Source organism: Maylandia zebra, linkage group LG3 (assembly GCF_041146795.1).
Source record: "Maylandia zebra isolate NMK-2024a linkage group LG3, Mzebra_GT3a, whole genome shotgun sequence".
Lineage (NCBI taxonomy): Eukaryota > Metazoa > Chordata > Actinopteri > Cichliformes > Cichlidae > Maylandia > Maylandia zebra.
In genome coordinates this window covers 23,427,397-23,450,696 of record NC_135169.1, presented here as the reverse complement: position 1 = coordinate 23,450,696, position 23,300 = coordinate 23,427,397, and the positions used below count along the sequence as shown (strand labels likewise).

Here is a 23,300-nt window from a genome sequence, read left to right as displayed (position 1 = left end):
AAAACCACAAGCAGAACAAAATGATGAAAAACTTGGGGGGCAGATGTGCGCTCAAGTCAGTTTACCTTTGGAAACGTCTGATCTCATTGCGTAATGAGCAATGAGTGAATCTGATCTGTGAACAAGTTTCAGTATCTTCACTCTAAAAATAAGTAAATAAAACTATACCATCTTCAAATCCTTAAATGTGACACATTTTCCCAGTATTATTATTTGGGACTGATAATAAAGCCACATTAATAATTAATTATAAAACTGTTCGTGTTCATAACTACAAAAAAAATATAGAATTAACATCATTTATGAGGAATCAGTGTCAGATAGGTAGCTCAGATGCAGCAGGAGGGGAGGACTCAGAGAGAGACTCAGAGTATATTGAAGAAAACCTTCAGCGAGCAGCTTAAATTCACAGAGTCAGTAACCATGGTTTCTGGCTCAAGTTAACATCTCTTTCTTTTATATAAAAGCAGGAATTTCTCTAAACTCTGGTTCAAGAAACTGCAATAGGGCGCCTGGAGAGAGCCATGTGTGCCCTCTTTACCAGCTTTGTGTTTTAGTTTCGCTTTTCACACTAAACTCACTGTGTGAGTTTGTTTAGGAAACAGTGAAGCTCTAGGTTAAAAACCTGTATACATAAAGTGTTGATGTATGTCGACAATGTGGCGACCAAGTGCGTTGAAGGGTGCTGATCAAGCATTTCATGGTATCGCTGGTGTCACTTTGTCAAGGACAAAAGACATAAAGACCCCTTTACCGAAGTCTCGCTGTCTTATCTAAAGAAAAACACACAAAATACTATTTAACATAACTGAATAAACACCTTATTGCATTGCATTAGGTGTTTTCACATGCTGCATTTACCTCTCAATAAGACCCACCTTATTGATGGGTAACAATATTCTGCTAACAGTTTGGAGTGAAATAATTAAAGTCAATTTGTAAGTAAGCATAGTGCCACATTTATGCAGGATAAATATTGAAACATACACAGTGGCTGCAAATCAGGAAATTATATCAGTGTTTAAAACCTAAATTATTCTCACTGATCACAAGTCTGCACAGAAATTATCACAGAAATTCACATTAATTGACTGAACAGCCACAAAAGACATGCAGGTAATGCAGTTGTTTGAAAAATGACTGAAAAGATTAAAATACAAACATTTGACCAATCAAATCAATTGTTAGGCAAAAGAAAACATTTGACAAACATATTACGTACAAATAAAACTAATTTCTGCCGCCTGTATTAGGCAATCACAGCACATTAGTATTTGTCATTGCTGACCTCAGTCCTACAGGCTTGGAAATTCTCACTGATGTGGAATAAAATCTTGTATACTGTAAACTAAATCACGTGCCATGTTAAAAATACATGAGTCAGTCAGAAAGAGGCTGTCTTCGTAGTTACAAATAACTGACTTCAGTTGCTTATTTTGCTTAGCGAGGTTTTACTCAAGTGGTTTCGCGAGGTATTGTTTTTCTATTTTCACCTCTTGTAATTTTTGTATTTCATCCCCTCTTTAACCTCTTTGAGCTATTTTGAGCTGTAATATTTTATATATTTCATTGATTTTGATATTTTGGCTGTTGTAACAGTAATTTCTCAGCTTAGGATAAAAGTGCATCTTATCTTGTCCACAGACAAACAGACTCACTATGTCGCACTCTGTGCTGCCGCTGCTCTTCTTCGTGGTTTGCAGCACACAGGCTTTTTTCTTCTTGAGAAACCAGAATCCTGGATTTTATGGCACAGCTACATACTACACAAAAGACGCTGATAATGGATCTGCTATGGTATGTGTGCTTTCTTTTGTAAAATGTTCTTACTTTTTTAAATTTTCTTGTCCTTTAGTAAAAGCATACTGGCTGTTTTTCCACAGCTGACTGTTCGTTATACACTGAATAACCGCTACTGCTACAATGCTTCCTTGTATAACTGCCAAAATAACAGCTGTGAAAATGTGCTAAACAAAATCAGTGAAATCAGTGGAGAGTGGTGCCAGATGGAGGAAATCTATTACGGTGAGGTTCCTGACAATGATGTGCACCTGGTTATGTGAGTACATCTTAGGAATAACCTTCTCTTAAACTTTAATATTTCAACTAAACATGAACTTTATTAAAAGAAAAGTAAGCGATTGACTCTGATGATATAATAACACATTTTATATTAGGTTTGATTGTCCTAGTGTATAATACAAACCTAATATACACCATGCAACATAGTGAAAACTCAATCTCCAACAAATTTCTACTGAAGGCTGCATGGTGATAATTGGATGTATGCCAGTAGCTTGACTTCTGGTGCTAACGAGACGAATGGAGTCATGAGCAACATCACAACTGAAGCACTGATAGACCTGAGGACCCGCTCCGACACTGGCAAAAAAAATTCATCTCCACAGACCGCCATCCTGCCAGTTATGATGTAAGTTTGCTGACTGTTTGAGTCACTGTTTTACAGCTGAAAGCTTTAAACCGTTGTGTGTGTGTGTGTGTGTGTGTGTGTGTGTGTGTGTGTGTGTGTGTGTGTGTGTGTGTGTGTGTTTTTTAGATTTGGCCCTCTCTGTGCTTTTATATAGTGCAATTTATCCTAAAATTAAATTACAACATTTCACATTTCTCTGGGCTGTACTGACATCCGCATCTGTTTTATTCCCAACACAACTAAAATATCTTGTTTTGGAGGTAGTCCACCTTCTTCTATCTTTGTGCAATATACCAGGAAGCAGAACAATTCCAGAGTATGATGCTACAACCTAGGAGTGTTCTTAAGTTTGAAAGCCTTACCTTTACTCCTCCACACATACCGCTTTTCATTGAAGCCAAATAGCTCAGTCTTTGCATCATCTGAGTCTAAAACTCTTCTCCAAAAGGCATTTGGTTTGTCAGTGAGGTTGTCTTGGAACTTGAAGTTGTGGATTTTAGACCAGGGGCTTCATTCATGGTAAACACTTTGTCAATTCATGTCAGGCTTGAACCTAGGTGGTTACTGGGTCATTCCTGTACATCCTAACCACTTTCTTCCGATCTGAGGGTGACCATTTGGGTCTTCCTCCAAATCTTTATAAAATGGTGAAATAATAATAATGATGGATACTTTATTGATCCCCATGGGGAAATTACTTGTTCTTCTCTGCATTTGACCCATTCACTCAGTGAAGCAGTGGGCAGCCACTAAGCAGGCGCCCGGGGAGCAGTGTGTAGGGACGGTACCTTGCTCAGGGGTACCTCAGGGTAGCCGTTAAGTGGATTCGAACCCCCGACCTTCCGATCATGGGGTGACCACTTTACCTACTGAGCTATCCCTGCCACAAATATCCAAATAACTTGCACATATATGCTGTTGTTTGAATTGATCATATTGTGTTGCCTTTATAGCACTTGTCAAAAATAACACAGCATCCACTTATGCTTTGCGAACTACTGCTCCAAACATTTTATTAACATCATTATTAGTGTCGGTCGCGAACGAAATGGCTCTTAGAGCTGGATCTTTGAAGTGAACGACGCGAGCCGGCTCCTTATCGCGAGCTGTGGGGTTTTTTTTGTTTGTTTGTTTTTCTCTCACCCTCTCTCTCACACTTTTTTCCCGCTTCACTCCACACGCGAGCCCTGTGCTTTGTGCTGGGAAGAGGGGAGAGGGGCAGTAGTTACACTCGCAGTAGCACAGGAACAGAGCGGGAGGGAGAGACAGAGACAGAGAAAGAGAGCCAGGGACAACAACGTCACATTAGAAAGGTATAGTAATCATCCACAACTATTTTCAGTTGCGGATGATAAAGGATTCAGAAAGTTTATTCATGCAGGTCCATATGACAGAGAATATGCGTCTTCTTTTTGTGTTCATATTTTAATTTATATTTAATTGTGTTGTGGTTTGCAGTGTTTTGTGTTGTTTCACTTTAAATTTGTTTAAAGGAAAAAGCTGAAAATTTAAATAGTTAAAAGGGCAGCACAGTGACACGGTGGTTAGCACTGTTGCCTCACAGCAAGAAGGTCCTGAGTTCAATTCCACCATCAGGCCGGGGTCTTTCTGTGTGGAGTTTGCATGTTCTCCCCATGTTTGCGTGGGTTCTCTCCGGGTACTCCGGCTTCCTCCCACCGTCCAAGGACATGCAGCTTGTGGGGATAGGTTAATTGGATAATCCAACTTGCCACTAGGTGTGAATGTGCGAGTGAATGTAAATGGTTGTCTGTCCTTGTGTGTTAGCCCTGCGACAGACTGGCGACCTGTCCAAGGTGTACCCTGCCTCTCGCCCTATGAGAGCTGGGATAGGCTCCAGCGCCTCCCGCGACCCTGAAAAGGATAAGTGAATGGATGGATGGATAGTTAAAAGTTGAAATGTAAATAGTTGGTTTTTGTATTATATGATTTATTTATTACATTTTATGTGGAGTGAATAAATAAAAGTATATTTACGGTGGACCCTAGAGACAAAGCACATACAAACCGCAAAGCATGTAAAAACTCAAAACACGTACAAAAGACAACAGAAGTGCTCCAGGATGCTCGGCGCAGTGTTGTGCTTTTGTTAAGAAGTGGCTACACAAGCCAGCAAGTACCAATGACTGGATTTGGTGTGTGGTAATAACAGGTAAATGAACTTTTTTTTTTTTTAATTATTTGAATATATATGAGTGCTTGTGTATAAATACACAAACAATACACATATGCTTTCATATGTAATTTAAGTGATCTAGGCAGCTCTGCTTTTGAAGTTCAGTTAACGCTAGAAATGTTTTTTGGAGTTTGTACGTGCTTTGTCTTTAGGGGCCACCGTAAATATTTATATATAAATAAAACATTAGTAATTCCTTGTGCATAATTTTATATTGTTGTTAATAATAAATTAATTGAAACAACAAAACAACCTGAAGAGCCGGTTCAGAGCTGAAAGAGCCAGTTCTCTAAAAAAAGCCGGAAATCCCATCACTAATCATTATGCAACGTCACAGACCAGTCTTCTTTTATGTGCTCCCCCCGAGGCATTCATGAGCTTTCTTAAATACAGTGTCCCCTGCTGGTAAACCCTATCATTACATCAACATCAACATATCAACACAGATATTGGAATCTGTATTTTTTCGAAATGCTTCCACGTAACCTTCCCAATGTACAATTCTTCTTCTTAGAGCTTCTCTGAGTGCTTTGTACTTTTCCAGTGTTTCTAGCATTGGTCAATTCAATGACTGCTGACTAACAAACCTTTTTGACACCAAAGAGAAACTACTAACTTTATGTTTAGTGTCCATGAATAAGCTCAGTAAAAACTTACTGCTCTTCAATAAAGTTGCTAACCAAAAACTGTTCCAGTTGAGCTGCTTAATTAAGTGGATATTTATAATTCACAGAGTTCCTTCAAACTGTCAGATGAATTTCACCTTGTTGATGTTTGATCCTGATGGGGACAAGGTTAAATGCAGATTTGGAAACACATCAGAGTGTCAGCCGTGCAATTTGCCATCTTTCCTTACCATTTTACCAGTGAGTATGGCTTTCATTTAGAGGATAGTTGGCCCAAAACTAACTTATTAGGCTACTTTGACCACATGTCCTTTTTCTGTCCTCTTGCAGTCATCTTGTACTCTGTCATTCAGCCCCACCAACAGCACTACTGAAGGCTTGTATGTAGTACAGCTGATGATGGAGGACTTCCCCATAAAGAACATCACACTGACTCAAACTAATGGGACAGAGACAAAAATAACAACCAATGATGCTATCAGCAAAGTGCCAGTCCAATTTATTTTGAGAGGTATATGTCTACATTATAAAGTTTTCATATTTTATAAATATTTAAATATTTGGCAACATCAGTGATATGCACTGAATTTAAAATATTGTATATATTTGGGCTGATCTTCACAGGGAGTGAAAACATTGTCTGTCCAAGGTTGCATCACTAGCTTAAACTGTGTCACAGACAGACACTGACAAAAAGAATTCAATCCTCTACAGTTTCATTAAAAACACAAAGCTGGGAGTTGACTGTAAGGGGATGGTTTACATCATACATATTAAATTATGATAATAACAACTCTTGCTGTAATGAATTGCTTGCACCTTTAATTTGTGTAACTCAATGAGCGATTACAAGCATAAATCATCTGTTTGTATTATGAAATTTGCAGAAAATATGTGGATGCCACTGGGTTTAATTAGCTAAGGTCACCATGCTGCACAAGCCTCCTCAAATGACTGACTTCCTGTCTAGTGATGACATCATTTCCTATTACAGACTACACTGATTTAAAGGGGCCAAGTAAAGTCATTTTAAAATGACTTTAGGGGAGAAGTCCAGACTCACCCCAGTCAAATACCCATACCCGGACCATCACAAGATGCTGCTTTCAATAGGAAGATTAAAGGCTGTACTCCCCTAAAGTAGAGCCCAGCCCCCTTTGAAGAAAACTAATTTCTAACTGCTTATATCTACAATCTAGCTGAGGGTAGTAAAATAGAATCACTGGTAAACTGACAGCTTCACATTCATGCTCAGCTCTCTTCACCATAACACATTGGTGTACCCAAAACCTGTCAGTCTATATTCTCCACTAGGTCCTCACTCATGAGCAAGACCTCTTATACTCCACCACCTGGGTAGTAATGCATCCCTGACCTGAAGTGGGCAGTTTATTTCAGTATAAAAATGTCAGTATGACTTACAAATTTGTTTTATGTATTGTTTCAGTGACTACTGCTGTGACATCCTGTGCAGAAGGAGAGTTTTTGCCCAAGTTCCTGTCTCCAACACCAGCCAACGGTGCTCAGCTCTACAACAGGGCCAATCAGACTCTGGAAATTAACATCACTGCAGAGACAACAAACTCTACGTAAGTGAAAGGGAAAGGTTAATAAGATCTCCAGGGCTGAACTTGTTAGAGATATATCTCTACAAATCATCTGTGGAAGTTGGTAATGATTTTCCAGGTGATTAGTTGAGCAATCTGATTTCTCAAGGTAGCGGAGAATGTGACAAAGGAATGATATTATTTGTCTCTATTACAGCTAATATTGAATTCATAATACATCTTTGTAAATAGGTGTTTTGCTTTTCTCTTTGCTGAAGGATCTCTGAGCTGCTGTTCACCGGTCCATCTAATGTAACTGTGATTAAAACGGGACCAGCGGAGTTCAGTCTGAGATTGATGCCGTCTGTAAGAGAATATGGTGGAAGCTATCCATTCTGCTTTGTTATACAGGCAGACTCCAAGTAAGTAACTTGATTTATACAGTACTGTGCAAAAGTCCTGACTAGCTCTTATTTCATATTTTGCTTATAAGGCGGTTTCGAGTAGAAGGGCTTTCTTATTTTCTAAGTAAGTGTTCTCCAGGTTTTCTGGAGGCCTTTTAAAGTCTTAACACATTGGCTGGTTTTTCACAAATTTTCAGTTTAGCCCTTGTACCTGACCATTTCCAGAGTAATGATCTATGAATTATCAAAGCATTATGGCTACATCCCAACTCTAGGAAGTAGTAGCTGTACTCCCCTGTAGCAAGTTTTCAATTGTATCTTTAGGCTCTTTGCTATACTAGCATCCTGTTTCAAAAACACATAATTTTTTTCTATTTCTTCAATTGATTCCATAAAAAATGCCAACGATAACATAGTTTGACAGAAATAAAATAGTATTTTTGCACCAACAAGACAATTCTCAGATAGCTATGAGACTCAAACTTTGAATGTCTAAGCTTGATGTGTGGTGCACCCTTAATTATTTTACAGGCTTAAAAATCTATCGAAAGTACATGAATATTATTTGAAAATCATGGTTTGCATCTAGCCATTCAGTTGAGCTTTCTACTCAAAACACAGACAAAAAGGGCTGATGTATACCAAACTGCAAAAGAACTGCACTAAAAAGCAGTTATTAATCCAAATTTGATGGAGGTGATCAGGAGAGAGGCACAACAGTGGTACCTATGGCTATTTGCAAAAATACTGACATCTCTATTATGGTTAGGAGTTAAGAATACAGAAAAGTATCAGCAGATTTTGCTCAACAACACAAAGCCATTTGAAAAGTTTCTGGTTAACAACAAATTCATTTTTGAGTACAACAATAATCCCAAACACATTGCAGTAAAAAACGCACCAAGGAAAACTGTCAGTCATCAATTTGTGCCCCAGAGCCCAGGCCTCGATATTACAGAAGCAGTGTGGGATCACCTTGACAGAGAATGGATTAGATGGTAGCCGACATTCAAAAAAGAGCTTTGACTGTCCTTCAAGAAGCCCGGAGAACCATTCCTTGAGACTGCTTAACCCTCTACTGCATGACTTTTTAATTTTTTGAGAAAATGATATTTCACCCTATTTGGGGGAGCTTTAGGGTCCCTAATAATATATCAATCATAAAATTTGACACCCTGCCCCCCCCCCAAAACGAATATTGGTTTGTTGCTTCAAGGCAACACTGTGCAACAAGAGTAGTAAAATGCCAAGTTATTCCATAATAAGTTGTATTAGTACAACAAGGATAAACAAATAAATAAACAAGAAATAAACAATGTAAACATTTCACAGAACAATAAAACACCAAAATACATCCAACATTTGACCCTAACCCCATGCATGCGTGCGCGCGCACACACATTGTGTTTCCATCACTTTTTGGGACATTGCATTAACCTGCAGTGGGGCAAAAAAGTATTTAGTCAGCCACCGATTGTGCAAGTTCCCCCACTTAAAATGATGACAGAGGTCAGTAATTTGCACCAGAGGTACACTTCAACTGTGAGAGACAGAATGTGAAAAAAAAAATCCATGAATTCACATGGTAAGATTTGTAAAGAATTTATTCGTAAATTAGGGTGGAAAATAAGTATTTGGTCACCTCAAACATGGAAAATCTCTGGCTCTCACAGACCTGTAACGTCTTCTGTAAGACGCTTTTCTGTCCCCCACTCGTTACCTGTATGAATGGCACCTGCTTGAACTCATCATCTGTATAAAAGACACCTGTCCACAGCCTCAAACAGTCAGACTCCAAACTCCGCCATGGCCAAGACCAAAGAGCTTTCGAAGGACACCAGGAAAAGTCTTGTAGACCTGCACCAGACTGGGACGAGTGAATCTACAATAGGCAAGCAGCTTGGTGTGAAAAAATCAACTGTGGGAGCAATCATCAGAAAATGGAAGACATACAAGACCACTGATAATCTCCCACGATCTGGGGCTCCACGCAAGATCTCATCCCGTGGGGTGAAAATGAACATGAGAGCGGTGAGCAAAGATCCCAGAACCACACGGGGGGACCTGGTGAATGACCTGCAGAGAGCTGGGACCAAAGTAACAAAGGTCACCATCAGTAACACACTACAACGGCAGGGAATCAAATCCCGCAGTGCCAGACGTGTTCTGCTGCTGAAGCCAGTGCATGTCCAGGCCCGTCTGAAGTTTGCCAGAGAGCACATGGATGATACAGCAGAGGATTGGGAGAATGTCATGTGGTCAGATGAAACCAAAGTAGAACTTTTTGGTATAAACTCAACTCGTCATGTTTGGAGGACGAAGAATACTGAGTTACATCCCAAGAACACCATACCTACTGTGAAGCATGGGGGTGGAAACATCATGCTATGGGGCTGTTTTTCTGCCAAGGGGACAGGACGACTGATCCGTGTTAAGGACAGAATGAATGGGGCCATGTATCGTGAGATTTTGAGCCAAAACCTCCTTCCATCAGTGAGAACTTTGAAGATGAAACGAGGCTGGGTCTTCCAACATGACAATGATCCAAAACACACCGCCCGGGCAACAAAGGAGTGGCTCCGTAAGAAGCATTTGAAAGTCCTGGAGTGGCCTAGCCAGTCTCCAGACCTCAACCCCATAGAAAATCTGTGGCGGGAGTTGAAAGTCCGTGTTGCTCGGCGACAGCCCCAAAACATCACTGCTCTCGAGAAGATCTGCATGGAGGAATGGGCCAAAATACCAGCTACTGTGTGTGCAAACCTGGTAAAGACCTATAGTAAACGTTTGACCTCTGTTATTGCCAACAAAGGTTATGTTACAAAGTATTGAGTTGTATTTTTGTTATTGACCAAATACTTATTTTCCACCCTGATTTACAAATAAATTCTTTACAAATCCTACCATGTGAATTCATGGATTTTTTTTTTTTTCACATTCTGTCTCTCACAGTTCAACTGTACCTCTGGTGCAAATTACTGACCTCTGTCATCATTTTAAGTGTACATTCATTTCCTGGAGACTTATCCAGACTCTACCCATCACAAGTCCCTGCCTGATTCTTACCCTAACCCTGACTCAACTTTTACCCTAAAATTAAACAATTTACCTTGCAATTTGTCCCCATAAAGTAGGCGAGACCTCACAATGGGAGTGTGTAAACAAATTTGTGTCCCCACAATAATAAGTAATACATACACGTCCACACACGCACATACACAGCAAAATTGGTATGGCACGGATCTGGTCCACACAATGTGCTTACACATGGCCCACATACCGCAAAGAATGACGGCCCTTTGGTGGCCCAGACCTGGTTTGCCAGTGGTGGCCCACACATGGGCCAGCACAAGGCCAGTTTCAGACAACCTGGTTGTCCTGTGCTGGCCCACGTGTGGATTAGCTCTGGCAAACCTGATCTGGGCCACCAAAGGGCCATCATTCATTGCGGTATGTGGGCTATCTGTAGGTGGTGTGCAGCCACGGGCCAGTTGTAGACACACTGCTGGCCCAGAACGGTTTCAGCTCTGGCCCCAGATGTCAGCCTAATGTCTACCTTAATCAAGCCATGCAATAACAACATGTGCCAGAACATGCAAAACAGTGCAAAAGTAACATGCCGAAACTCTGTTCAGACAGTGAATGGACTGATTTTTATATAGCGCTTTTCTACTCTCCTAGATTGCTCAAACTGCTCTATACAACTTGCCACATTCACCCACTTTTGCTTAACGGAATGCTTCCTAACTACATTCATACACATTCACACTCTTGACATGCAGACTGGAGGAGCCAGGGATCAAACCGCTAAGCTTCCGATCAGTTTGTAACCTGCTCTACCACCTGAGATATGGCATGCCATCGCATAAACAGTGGCATCATTGCCAGACCTGGCACACATCTGGTTGACATACACTCTGCCAAAACACCAGTCAGTCAGAAGTGCCAGCTTGATGCCAGATCTGGACCAGACCTGTTTTCTCTAGGCCTGGGCCACATAAACCAAGCCACAATCAAGCCAGATATGGCATGCCATCACATAGACAGTGCCATCTATGCCAGGCCTGGCCCATATCTGGATGACATATGTCTTATCATACCAGAAGTTGGCCAGCAGTGCCGACTTGATACCAGATCCTGGCCAGACCTGCTTGCTATGTGGGCACTAGCACACACACACAGACACAGTTACTTTACCAACTGACTCCTGAGCTCCTAAGTGTCCCGCAAACCTCATTCAGGGATTCACTCCTCTACTTCAATTTCACTCCCTGAAAGCTCACTGTCCTCACTTTCTGAGGACAGAAAGTGCACATTCCCTTGGTTTCCTTAGATAAAAGGTATTTACATCCATGTCCTGTAATTATGAGTAGATTGTAAAGTAAAAAACATTGACTATGATCATATAAATGCACACAAACACATCTCTACAAACATATGCAAATGCATTATATTGCCTGAAAAAAATTGGGCTAACTGCGCAGTGTTGCCTTGAGGCAACGAATGAAAATTAACAGTTTTACTGTATAAATAAATTTTAAAAAGTAGAACAAACAATCAAATATGCTTCTTAACATATTCAAGCACATACAAGTATTTTTTAATATACATTTATTTCACTATAAACATGTAAAATATTGATCTTTATCTTGCCTCCTAATGGAGATGTCCCTCATGTAGTGCAGCTTGCAGAAAGGGGTCCTCCCCCACCAAAATGAAAGTCACACCACCTTCAATTCATCATGTTATTGGAAAAAGATGTGTCTGGTAGCATTATTTGAAAAAAAAAAGTTTTTTTTTTTTTTTGAAGGGCCGGTATAAGGCATGAAAATGTGGATTGTTGTAAGTGAAAGGAAAAGGTTAATAAGATCTCCAGGGCTGAACTTGTTAGAGATATATCTCTACAAATCATCTGTGGAAGTTGGTAATGATTTTCCAGGTAATTAGTTGAGCAATCTGATTTCACAAGGTAGCGAAGAATGTGACAAAGGAATGATATTATTTGTCTCTATTACAGCTAATATTGAATTCATAATACATCTTTGTAAATAGGTGTTTTGCTTTTCTCTTTGCTGAAGGATCTCTGAGCTGCTGTTCACCGGTCCATCTAATGTAACTGTGATTAAAACGGGACCAGCGGAGTTCAGTCTGAGATGGATGCCGTCTGTAAGAGAATATGGTGGAAGCTATCCATTCTGCTTTGTTATACAGGCAGACTCCAAGTAAGTAACTTGATTTATACAGTACTGTGCAAAAGTCCTGACTAGCTCTTATTTCATATTTTGCTTATAAGGAGGTTTCGAGTAGAAGGGCTTTCTTATTTTCTAAGTAAGTGTTCTCCAGGTTTTCTGGAGGTCTTTTAAAGTTTTCTTAACACATTGGCTGGTTTTTCACAAATTTTCAGTTTAGCCCTTGTACCTGACCATTTCCAGAGTAATGATCTATGAATTATCAAAGCATTATGGCTACATCCCAACTCAAGGAAGTAGTAAGTATCTAGCTGTACTCCCCAATAGCGAGTTTTCAATTGTATCTTTAGGCTCTTTGCTATACTAGCATCCTGTTTCAAAAACACATATTTTTTTTCTATTTCTTCAATTGATTCTATAAAAAATGCCAAAGATAACATAGTTTGACAGAAATAAAATAGTATTTTTGCACCAACAAGACAATTCTCAGATAGCTATGAGACTCAAACTTTGAATGTCTAAGCTTGATGTGTGGTGCACCCTTAATTATTTTACAGGCTTAAAAATCTATCGAAAGTACATGAATATTATTTGAAAATCATGGTTTGCATCTAGCCATTCAGTTGAGCTTTCTACTCAAAACACAGACAAAAAGGGCTGATGTATACCAAACTGCAAAAGAACTGCACTAAAAAGCAGTTATTAATCCAAATTTGATGGAGGTGATCAGGAGTATTTGCAAAAATACTGACATCTCTATTATGGTTTGGCACCACATGTGTGGTCCAAAGTGAAGGAGTTAAGAATACAGAAAAGTATCAGCAGATTTTGCTCAACAACACAAAGCCATTTGAAAAGTTTCTGGTTAACAACAAATTCATTTTTGAGTACAACAATAATCCCAAACACATTGCAGTAAAAAACGCACCAAGGAAAACTGTCAGTCATCAATTTGCGCTCCCAGAGCCCAGGCCTCGATATTACAGAAGCAGTGTGGGATCACCTTGACAGAGAATGGATCAGAAGGTAGCTGACATTTAAAAAAGAGCTTTGACTGTCCTTCAAGAAGCCCGGAGAACCATTCCTTGAGACTGCTTAAAGAAAGTATAAGAAAGCTTGGCTGTGTTGAAGTTTAAACTTTGTGAACTTCTTGCAGATTTTATAAAATGACCTGTTTTGATGTTTGTCTTTATATGAAATCTACACTGTCTAGAAGTGTTTGCTTGTTTACTTGATTATTTTTAACATGTATTTTCACATTTGAAATTTTGCACAAATCTGACTTTTTTTTCCAGTAAACTTTTTCATCTTTTGAGGTTACAGTTGGAGCCAGAAGATGACATGAAGTCCTGGAAATGTCTACAATACTTAAAAAATTTATTAGACCAGCTATCATAAAAACAAACAAAAAAAAAACCATAAATATTTTAGAAACCTGCCAAAAACATCTATAAACAATTATTAATTAGTATTTATTAGGCAAATAAAGTGCATGTTTTTGGCCACACTTAAATTCAGACAACCCCCTATGTTGAGCAAAAAGCCAAAGGTCCAGGTGCACCCTGCCTAGGACAGGATTACCAGGGTCCTACCCTGGAGCCAGGTTTGGGGAAGAGACTCCAGGGTGAGTATCTGGTGGCTAGGCCTTAGCCCATGAGACCTAGGTGAGCTCAGTCTGAAAAAGCTACAGGCAAAAGATGGATGGACAGACTTCTCTCCTTCTGCTGTTGGCCAATGCAAGCAAATGACTATAACTTGGCATCTTAATAAGAAAGAAATAGAAAATGATAAGACAGCTGTGCCATAAAGATTACATTAGGTGGTGATTTAATAAATCCATTAAGCACTGTGTGACTAAAATTCTTTGAGCTCTGCTAAACTGTACAGCACCATATTTTTAAATCTGATAAACCATTAATTATTTACAAGCTTAAGAATGAATGTAAATACTTTGGGAACCAAAATAATTGAAAAAAAATTACAATTTGTAACACAAATAATGATGTATCTACATTAATTTATAGCCACAGTGGAACCAAGTACTACTCAGAGCTTCGATGCGTCATTGTGAGCGTTGGAAACAGTGAGCAAAGCCGTTACCCTTTTCTCCCAAGTCTTACATTTTGCTACTGATTTACCCAATTCATGTATTTAATTTAACATCTCTACTTAACTTGATTCACAGAGTCAGAAATAATTATAGCAACGACCACTGCAGCAACTCTTACCAGTGAAGCAACTACTACAACTGCAGCAACTCTTACCAGTGGAGAAACTACTACAACTGGAGCAATTCAAACAAGTGGAGAAGCTTCTACAACTGGAGCAATTCAAACAAGTGAAGAAACTACTACAACTGGAGCAATTCAAACAAGTGGAGAAACTACTACAACTGGAGCAATTCAAACAAGTGGAGAAGCTTCTACAACTGGAGCAATTCAAACAAGTGAAGAAACTACTACAACTGGAGCAATTCAAACAAGTGGAGAAACTACTACAACTGGAGCAATTCAAACAAGTGAAGAAACTACTACAACTGGAGCAATTCAAACAAGTGGAGAAGCTTCTACAACTGGAGCAATTCAAACAAGTGGAGAAGCTTCTACAACTGGAGCAATTCAAACAAGTGGAGAAGCTTCTACAACTGGAGCAATTCAAACAAGTGAAGAAACTACTACAACTGGAGCAACTCTCACCAGTGAAGCAACTTATACAACTGGAGCAATTCAAACAAGTGGAGAAACTACTACAACTGCAGCAACTCTCACCAGTGAAGCAACTTATACAACTGGAGCAATTCAAACAAGTGAAGAAACTACTACAACTGGAGCAACTCTCACCAGTGAAGCAACTTATACAACTGGAGCAATTCAAACAAGTGAAGAAACTACTACAACTGCAGCAACTCTCACCAGTGAAGCAACTTATACAACTGGAGCAATTCAAACAAGTGAAGAAACTACTACAACTGCAGCAACTCACACCAGTAAAGCAACTACTACAACTGCAGCAACTCACACCAGTAAAGCAACTACTACAACTGCAGCAACTCACACCAGCAAAGCAACTACTACAACTGCAGCAACTCACACCAGTAAAGCAACTACAACTCTTTCATTTACCCCTCCAGCTAGTACACCAGTTTTGAAGTGTCACACAAGCCATTGTTGATAAACATTTTTAATCAAGATTAGCACTTTTAACTTTCAGTGTTTTTTGTTTTCTATTTCTTTCAGTTATTCTGATCATGGGACCTTTACTTTCAACTCTTATCCTTAATAAGTAAGTATCTATGCGTCTATGTGTATATACATTAACAGTCAACTCTTCTTGCTATCAATATAATGGTGAGTCTTTGTTTCTGTCTCAGGTGAATGTGGACGCATTGCTACCTGAGGTTGGTCGATTCTTATAAAGCCACAGAACCTCTCACAGTATCACATAATTTCTTTTTACAACTCAGGGAAAGTTTGCATTAGTAGTCATGATTAATGACAGTAACAACTGAAGCTCACTGTTCCTTTTTATCCATGTGCTGACAGGACCAGAAGATACCGCACCAGACCTCAAAAGCAGCCAGTACAGATGAGTGTGCCACCACCTAATTTTAAAACACGAACATCTACCTGCAGGAAACTCTTGAATTCTCTCTGTTTATTAAGTTTATTTACTCATTCATTTTTGTTCTTCTTTAATATTGAATGAAATCGAATGAAGTTTATTATTGTTAATCATTTATTTCACATTTTAATTTTTTATGTGATGGTTGTTAAATGACTGTCCTCTTTCTTTCATGTTATACCTTCTCTAATCAGTTGTTGCTATTAGAAATACAGTGGCTAAAATAAGTAATGAATAACAACACTACAGATGACAACAGAGCTGCTATTGACATGAAATTCTCACCAGATATTGGTAACACTCCGTCCAATCCACACATGCAAAGAAATGAAACCACAGTTGTCCATGAGGAATAACACAGGGAAAAAATATTGAACACGTGAAAAATGGGCCGTGCAAAAGGGTATGGAAAGTCATAAAAACAGCTAAAATATATCATTGTCTTTCATTTATATAGCACTTTAAAAATACACCTGGTAGACCAAAGTGCTGTTCAATACAAACATAAATATAGTAATAAAATAGCAAAAACCAGACATAGCAATAAAATTAATAAAAATGTTAGTTTTTATTAAACACCTATAAATAAACAGAGGGGCAGAGATACTCTGACAGTCTATGGCCTATTTTGACAAGAATGTGGCAAATAGTTGATAGAAACTGGACAGTTTGATGATTTGTGTTGTCTTGCTATTCTGTGTAGTGTGACATTCTTTTTTGCTTTCTATATGATTCTGTTCAATAAACACTTTCCAGTGAATCTCTCTGAGTTGTTTAATTTTATTTTGATCTAAAAACCTGAATCTACAAGTTATTGGCTGGATAAAGTTCATCACTCAAAGGTCAAAATTGTTACCTGACAAAAGATACTCCAATGTTTGTTCTCATTGTGTTTACTCTTGTTGTGATTACACAACTTATTTTGTGTAATCATGATTTCTATTTGAGAGCTGATACTCTAGGTCAAGTCTCAAGCTTTTACACTCAAAACAGGTTTAACAAGACAGGTACAATAGCTGTATGACTTTATTTTCATGCAACAAAAAGTACATGAGTAACTTAAAACCAGACACAAACTCCCTTAAGTGGAAAAAATGTAATTAAGAAAGGAATGAGATGCCAAATGGAAAATAAAAACAATCTGGGTTCATAGTTGCTGAAACATTACAAATATGTCATTACAAAAACATGTTCCTTTGTTTGTAGGTGAAGAGGCATTGAAGTTCTCTAGTATATCGAGACTATCTCTCCACACCGTTACATGCCCCTTGGTCGTGGCACATGGATACTTCTTCATTAAGACACTCCGGCTTGCCCGGCCACACCCCAGAGTTCAAGTAAAGGTCCCTGCCTGTTTCGGCAGCCTCCCTGGACGCTAGCCTCTCCCCAGTCATTTCCCTGAGCTTGGGTCCCCTTAGTTTTCTCTCGGCCCCAGTCTCCCCTAGTTGGTCTCCTTTGCCGATTGAGCTTACATTTGTGTGTGTGGTGATCGGCCTGTGTTCTCTCAGCGTCTTGCCCGCTTCGCAAGCTTCCCGCCGCTTGGACCTCGCTGTGCTTTGGTCCGGCGAGTGAGCATTCTCCGGTCTGTTAGCCTGTCTGTGTTTACCCATCACCCATCCATATAGATACAGTGGATTGCAAAACTATTCGGCCTCCTTGTACTTTTCCACATTTTTTCACATTACAGCCACAAACATGAATCAATTTTAGTGGAATTCCACGTGAAAGACCAACGCAAAGTGGTGCACACGTGAGAAGTGGAACGAAAATCATACATGATTCCAAACATTTTGTACAAACAAATAACTGAAAAGTGGGGTACAAGATACAAGTGCTAACAATAATAATATCTTCTTTAAAGAGTCTGCAGTGTACTATTAAACATTCCCAGTTAAGATATTGTTAACTGCTGCATATCTGGAAAGGCTGAAGGTCACTTTCTACTTGTATTTCAATCATGAACTCAAATGTGAAAAACAAAACAAAACATCAGATTTCCATGAACTATTCTAAACTTTGAAAGATATTGTCTGTATTCAAGGTTCTTTCTTTGCTTATCTTCAAAAATGTAAAGAATAAGCTCATTTATTTCCACAGTGGAACCAAGTATCACTCTGAGCTTCGATGCATAGTTGTGAGTGTTGATGTCAGTGAGTACAACTTTTCTTTGTTTTAATGTCAACAGTTATTTACTGTATTAATATTGTTCACTAATAAGCTTTTATTTTGACTTTATCTAGAGTGTTACTACACCAACACCTACAACAGCCAACTCACCAGTTTGTGAGTAACTAATGACAGAGTTAGCCTACCTTGATAGACTTTGGGCAACTTGGAGAATCCCAAAAAAATGGGAGCCCAGGCCTTTGAGTTCCAGTTTTCCACTTAGGCTGTGCTCACTCTTAGTCAGTGTTAGGAAGGTTACTTTTAAAATGTATTCCACTACAGATTACAGAATACATGCCCCAAAATGTATTTTGTAACGTATTCCGTTACATTACTCAATAAGAGTAACATATTCTGAATACTTAGGAGTACTTAATATATTGACGCACTTTTTACAACTACATGAATGTACTATTGCTGTGTGATTTATTACTATTAGTTAAGGTTTAAGGACATTAGGTAAGGCTGCACTTTTTGCAGCGATTTCGTATAGAAAACTATTCTGTGCGTATATAAAACAGGTCTGCAGCTCCGAACCGTAGTAAAGGGACCTCTGGCTAATACGTCGGGTTCCATATCAGAAAATGTTAGACAGCAGGGATAAACACTCTAAAACGCTCTAAACACTATAGATAATCATACAGTTTAACTCGTTCCCCTTCACACTGTGCCTACTAGTGGCACTTCCTCAAAGAAAAACATTTCATCACTCCAATCTTCTTCAGTCTCAGCTGAATGCAGCTTTCCTCGACCTTATAAACAGTACATTTGCATATGGACCGAAACTTGCATCACTGATGAACAATGGACTGTGAGGTCAGTTTCTTGATCATTAATATTCAAATTGTCATAAGCATTGATCAATCACGGTGATTGGGGAAACCTGAATTCAGGTGAGATTGAAGAAGATTGGAGTGATGAAACGTTTCTCCCAGTGAAAACACTAAGTCCGGATGAACAGAATCAACTTTTTAGGATTTCTTTAACCAGAATGCATCAAGTCATAAACTCATTCATTAAATTTGCTTTCCATGAACACAGCTTCTAAGATCATGTTCTGTCACTGCCTCTGGGACTAACTCAGTGTCACTTAGTCCAGAAATTAAAGCAGCACTGGTGAAAAGGGACTCCCACCTGATGTCCTTCTACAGTTGTGACACAGTGACATGCAGATTGGTGCAACTGCAGTGCCCTGTTATGATGCATAAAAATATGCATTTCATTTTAGTGACTTGATTAAATACTTCTGATGTAAAAAAAAAAAAAAAAAAAAAAAAATTGCATTTTGGATTTGAAAAAGTCATTGGTGATGCCAGATATTTGATATTGTACTGAAAAGGTGTTTCTTTACTTGTTTAGATTATTTAGCATTATTGTATTAGCAAATGGTGTTCTGGGCACATTTTCACTTTAGGTAGGACTTTAGGAACACATTTCCATTAAGATAAAAGCAACAGTATTGTCCATAAAAGAAATGAACTATGATGTGGCTAAGAAAAGTGTGGGTAATACATTTGTGGAGTACCAGTCACTCTCCTTTGTCCTCTCCAGGTATTCATGTGTATCGAAGCAGCTGACCGATACTTAAAGGTTCTGGAAGGGACTAAGGAGAAAGAAGCAGGAGTTTTTAAGTTCGTATTTGGGATTTGTAGGGTTATATTCAATTCAATTCAATTCAATTTTATTTATATAGCGCCAAATCACAACAAAAGTCGCCTCAAGGCGCTTCATAGATACAGAGAAAAACCCAACAATCATATGACCCCCTATGAGCAAGCACTTTGGCGACAGTGGGAAGGAAAAACTCCCTTTTAACAGGAAGAAACCTCCGGCAGAACCAGGCTCAGGGAGGGGCGGCCATCTGCTGCGACCGGTTGGGGTGAGAGAAGGAAGACAGGATAAAGACATGCTGTGGAAGAGAGACAGAGGTTAATAACAGATATGATTCAATGCAGAGAGGTCTATTAATACATAGTGAGTGAGAAAGGTGACTGGAAAGGAAAAACTCAATGCATCATGGGAATCCCCCGGCAGCCTACATCTATTGCAGCATAACTAAGGGAGGATTCAGGGTCACCTGGTCCAGCCCTAACTATATGCTTTAGAAAAAAGGAAAGTTTTAAGCCTAATCTTAAAAGTAGAGATAGTGTCTGTCTCCCGAATCCAAACTGGAAGCTGGTTCCACAGAAGAGGGGCCTGAAAACTGAAGGCTCTCCCTCCCATTCTACTTTTAAATACTCTAGGAACAACAAGTAGGCCTGCAGAGCGAGAGCGGAGCGCTCTAATAGGGTGATATGGTACTACAAGGTCATTAAGATAAGATGGGGCCTGATTATTTAAGACCTTGTATGTGAGGAGCAGGATTTTGAATTCAATTCTGGATTTAACAGGAAGCCAATGAAGGGAAGCCAAAACAGGAGAAATATGCTCTCTCTTTCTAGTCCCTGTCAGGACTCTTGCTGCAGCATTTTGGATTAGCTGAAGGCTTTTCAGTGAGTTTTTTGGACATCCTGATAATAATGAATTACAGTAGTCCAGCCTGGAAGTAATAAATGCATGAACTAGTTTTTCAGCGTCACTCTGAGACAGGATATTTCTAATTTTAGAGATGTTGCGCAAATGGAAGAAAGCAGTCTTACATATTTGTTTAATATGTGCGTTGAAGGACATGTCCTGGTCAAAAATGACTCCAAGGTTCCTCACCGCGTTACTGGAGGCCAAGGTAACGCCATCCAGAGTAAGAATCTGATTAGATACCATATTTCTAAGATTTTCAGGGCCGAGTACAATAACCTCAGTTTTATCTGAATTAAGAAGCAGAAAGTTAGCGGCCATCCAGGTCTTTATGTCTTTAAGACATTCCTGCAGTTTAACTAATTGGTGTGTGTTATCTGGCTTCATGGACAGATAGAGCTGGGTGTCATCTGCATAGCAGTGAAAATGTATGCTATGTCTTCTAATGATACTGCCTAAGGGAAGCATGTATAATGTAAACAGAATTGGTCCTAGCACTGAACCCTGTGGAACTCCATAATTAACCTCAGTGTGTGAAGAGGACTCTCCATTTACATGCACGAATTGGAGTCTATTAGATAGATATGATACAAACCACTGCAGCGCAGTACTTGTAATACCTACAGCATGTTCTAATCGCTCTAATAGGATATTATGGTCAACAGTATCGAACGCTGCACTGAGGTCTAGCAGGACAAGCACAGAGATGAGTCCACTGTCAGAGGCCATAAGAAGATCATTTGTAACCTTCACTAAAGCTGTTTCTGTGCTGTGCTGAGCTCTGAAACCTGACTGAAACTCTTCAAATAAACCATTCCTCTGCAGATGATCTGTTAGCTGTTTGACAACTACTCTTTCAAGGATTTTTGATATGAAAGGAAGGTTGGAGATTGGCCTATAATTAGCTAAGACTGCTGGGTCTAGAGATGGCTTTTTGAGTAAAGGTTTAACTACAGCCAGCTTGAAGGCCTGTGGTACATAGCCGATTATTAGAGATAGGTTGATCATATTTAAGATCGAAGAATTAATTAATGGCAGGACTTCTTTGAGCAGTTTTGTAGGAATGGGGTCTAAAAGACACGTTGATGGTTTGGAGGAAGTAATTATTGAAGTTAACTCAGAAAGATCAATTGGAGAAAAAGAGTCTAACTTAATATCAATGGTACTAAGAGTAACTGTAGATAATATTACATCTGTGGGATGATTATTGGTAATTTTTTCTCTAATGATAAAAATTTTATTTGTGAAGAAGTTCATGAAGTCATTACTAGTTAACGTTAAAGGGATGGTTGGCTCAAAAGAGCTCTGACTTTTTGTCAGCCTGGCTACAGTGCTGAAGAGAAACCTGGGGTTGTTCTTATTTTCTTCAGTCAGTGATGAATAGTAAGATGTTCTGGCTTTGCGGAGGGCTTTCTTATAAAGCAGCGAACTATTTCTCCAGGCTAAATGATGATCCTCTAGATTTGTGACACGCCATTTCCTCTCCAGATTACGAGTCATCTGCTTTAGGGTACGTGTTTCAGAATTATACCATGGAGTCAGGTACTTCTGATTTGAGGCCTTAGTTTTCACAGGAGCTACAGTATCCAGAGTCGTACGTAGTGAGGAGGTGAAATTATTAACAAGATAATATCATTTTAAATTAGATATAGGGTTTATGTATACTTTGGAAGATAGTTTCAATCATAAAATATGATATAAAATGGTTTTGTGGCTCAATTGCCACTTTAGAAAATGTGGAAACAGCCGTGGCAGGTTATGAGCAAAGTGTGGCTCATCAGCAGCAGGATATTAAGGTTTTGGCAATTACCCAATTACTTCTGGTTTTATTTCGCTGCTGTTAGGTCACTAGTGCCCACAGAGCCGCTATATTAAGATTTGTAAATTAACATTTTGACTAATAAAAATAATTATATTTGGCATTTGTTAAATCTTAAATCTGTGAATCTCTTTAAAATAAGCCTTACATGTCATGGCTGTGCAAGGGCAGGCAGAAATGCTGGACCCAAGAGCAGGACACACGGAGGCAACGTGAACTTGTAGATACTCAGCTTTATTACTGGTTGCAGGCAAAACAGAAAACTGGCTAAACTGGACATGAGACTAACAGGCAGATAGAACACACAGTGAAAGACAATGGACGAAGCGACACGGAACTAAGGGAGACTCTGACGTAAATACACAGAAGGCTAACGAAGGACATAAGGACACGGGGAACGATTACACATAACAAGACAGGGAGGACATGAAGCTGAAAATACTGACTCAAGACGCGAACCTTAAACGTAACACACAGAGTCAGCCGAGAGGAGCACATGACGGGATGAGGTAAACATGGAACACAAGAAGTCGGAGCAAAGCACAATAACTCACATCACTAAACACACAGCGGGAGACACAGAGGTTCCTAATACTCATTTGTAGACTCTAGCAAGACACCACTACAGCTGGGAAACCACGAACCACAGATTGGTGCAACTGCAACACCCTCTAGTGACACAACATAAACATCAAATCAATGACTCATGTTTGATATCTGCAAGGCTTGATTCTGATGTGATTTCTCAGCAAGAGCAAGCTTTGGATTTGAAAAATAATTTAAGTCAGCTAT

General features: G+C 39.2%; 1 protein-coding gene across 2 annotated transcripts; it reads left to right on the top strand.

The window, feature by feature from the left end:
* The first annotated feature begins 1,413 nt into the window (after window positions 1-1,413).
* Window positions 1,414-16,761, top strand: LOC106675400 (uncharacterized). 2 transcript variants are annotated; one of them, XM_076881110.1, is made up of 14 exons: window positions 1,414-1,472; window positions 1,645-1,797; window positions 1,884-2,059; window positions 2,264-2,431; window positions 5,359-5,491; window positions 5,582-5,762; window positions 6,699-6,840; window positions 7,077-7,220; window positions 12,278-12,421; window positions 14,413-14,471; window positions 14,574-15,482; window positions 15,625-15,670; window positions 15,759-15,785; window positions 15,931-16,761. In XM_076881110.1, exons 2-13 carry the CDS (start codon window positions 1,660-1,662, stop codon window positions 15,760-15,762), a joined length of 2,244 nt encoding a protein of 747 aa, XP_076737225.1. In that variant the 5' UTR covers window positions 1,414-1,472; window positions 1,645-1,659; the 3' UTR covers window positions 15,763-15,785; window positions 15,931-16,761. The 2 variants fall into 2 exon arrangements, with proteins under 2 accessions (XP_076737225.1, XP_076737230.1); XM_076881115.1 differs by lacking the exons at window positions 1,414-1,472; window positions 1,645-1,797 and having other exon boundaries at window positions 1,962-2,025.
* The last annotated feature ends 6,539 nt before the right edge of the window (window positions 16,762-23,300 follow it).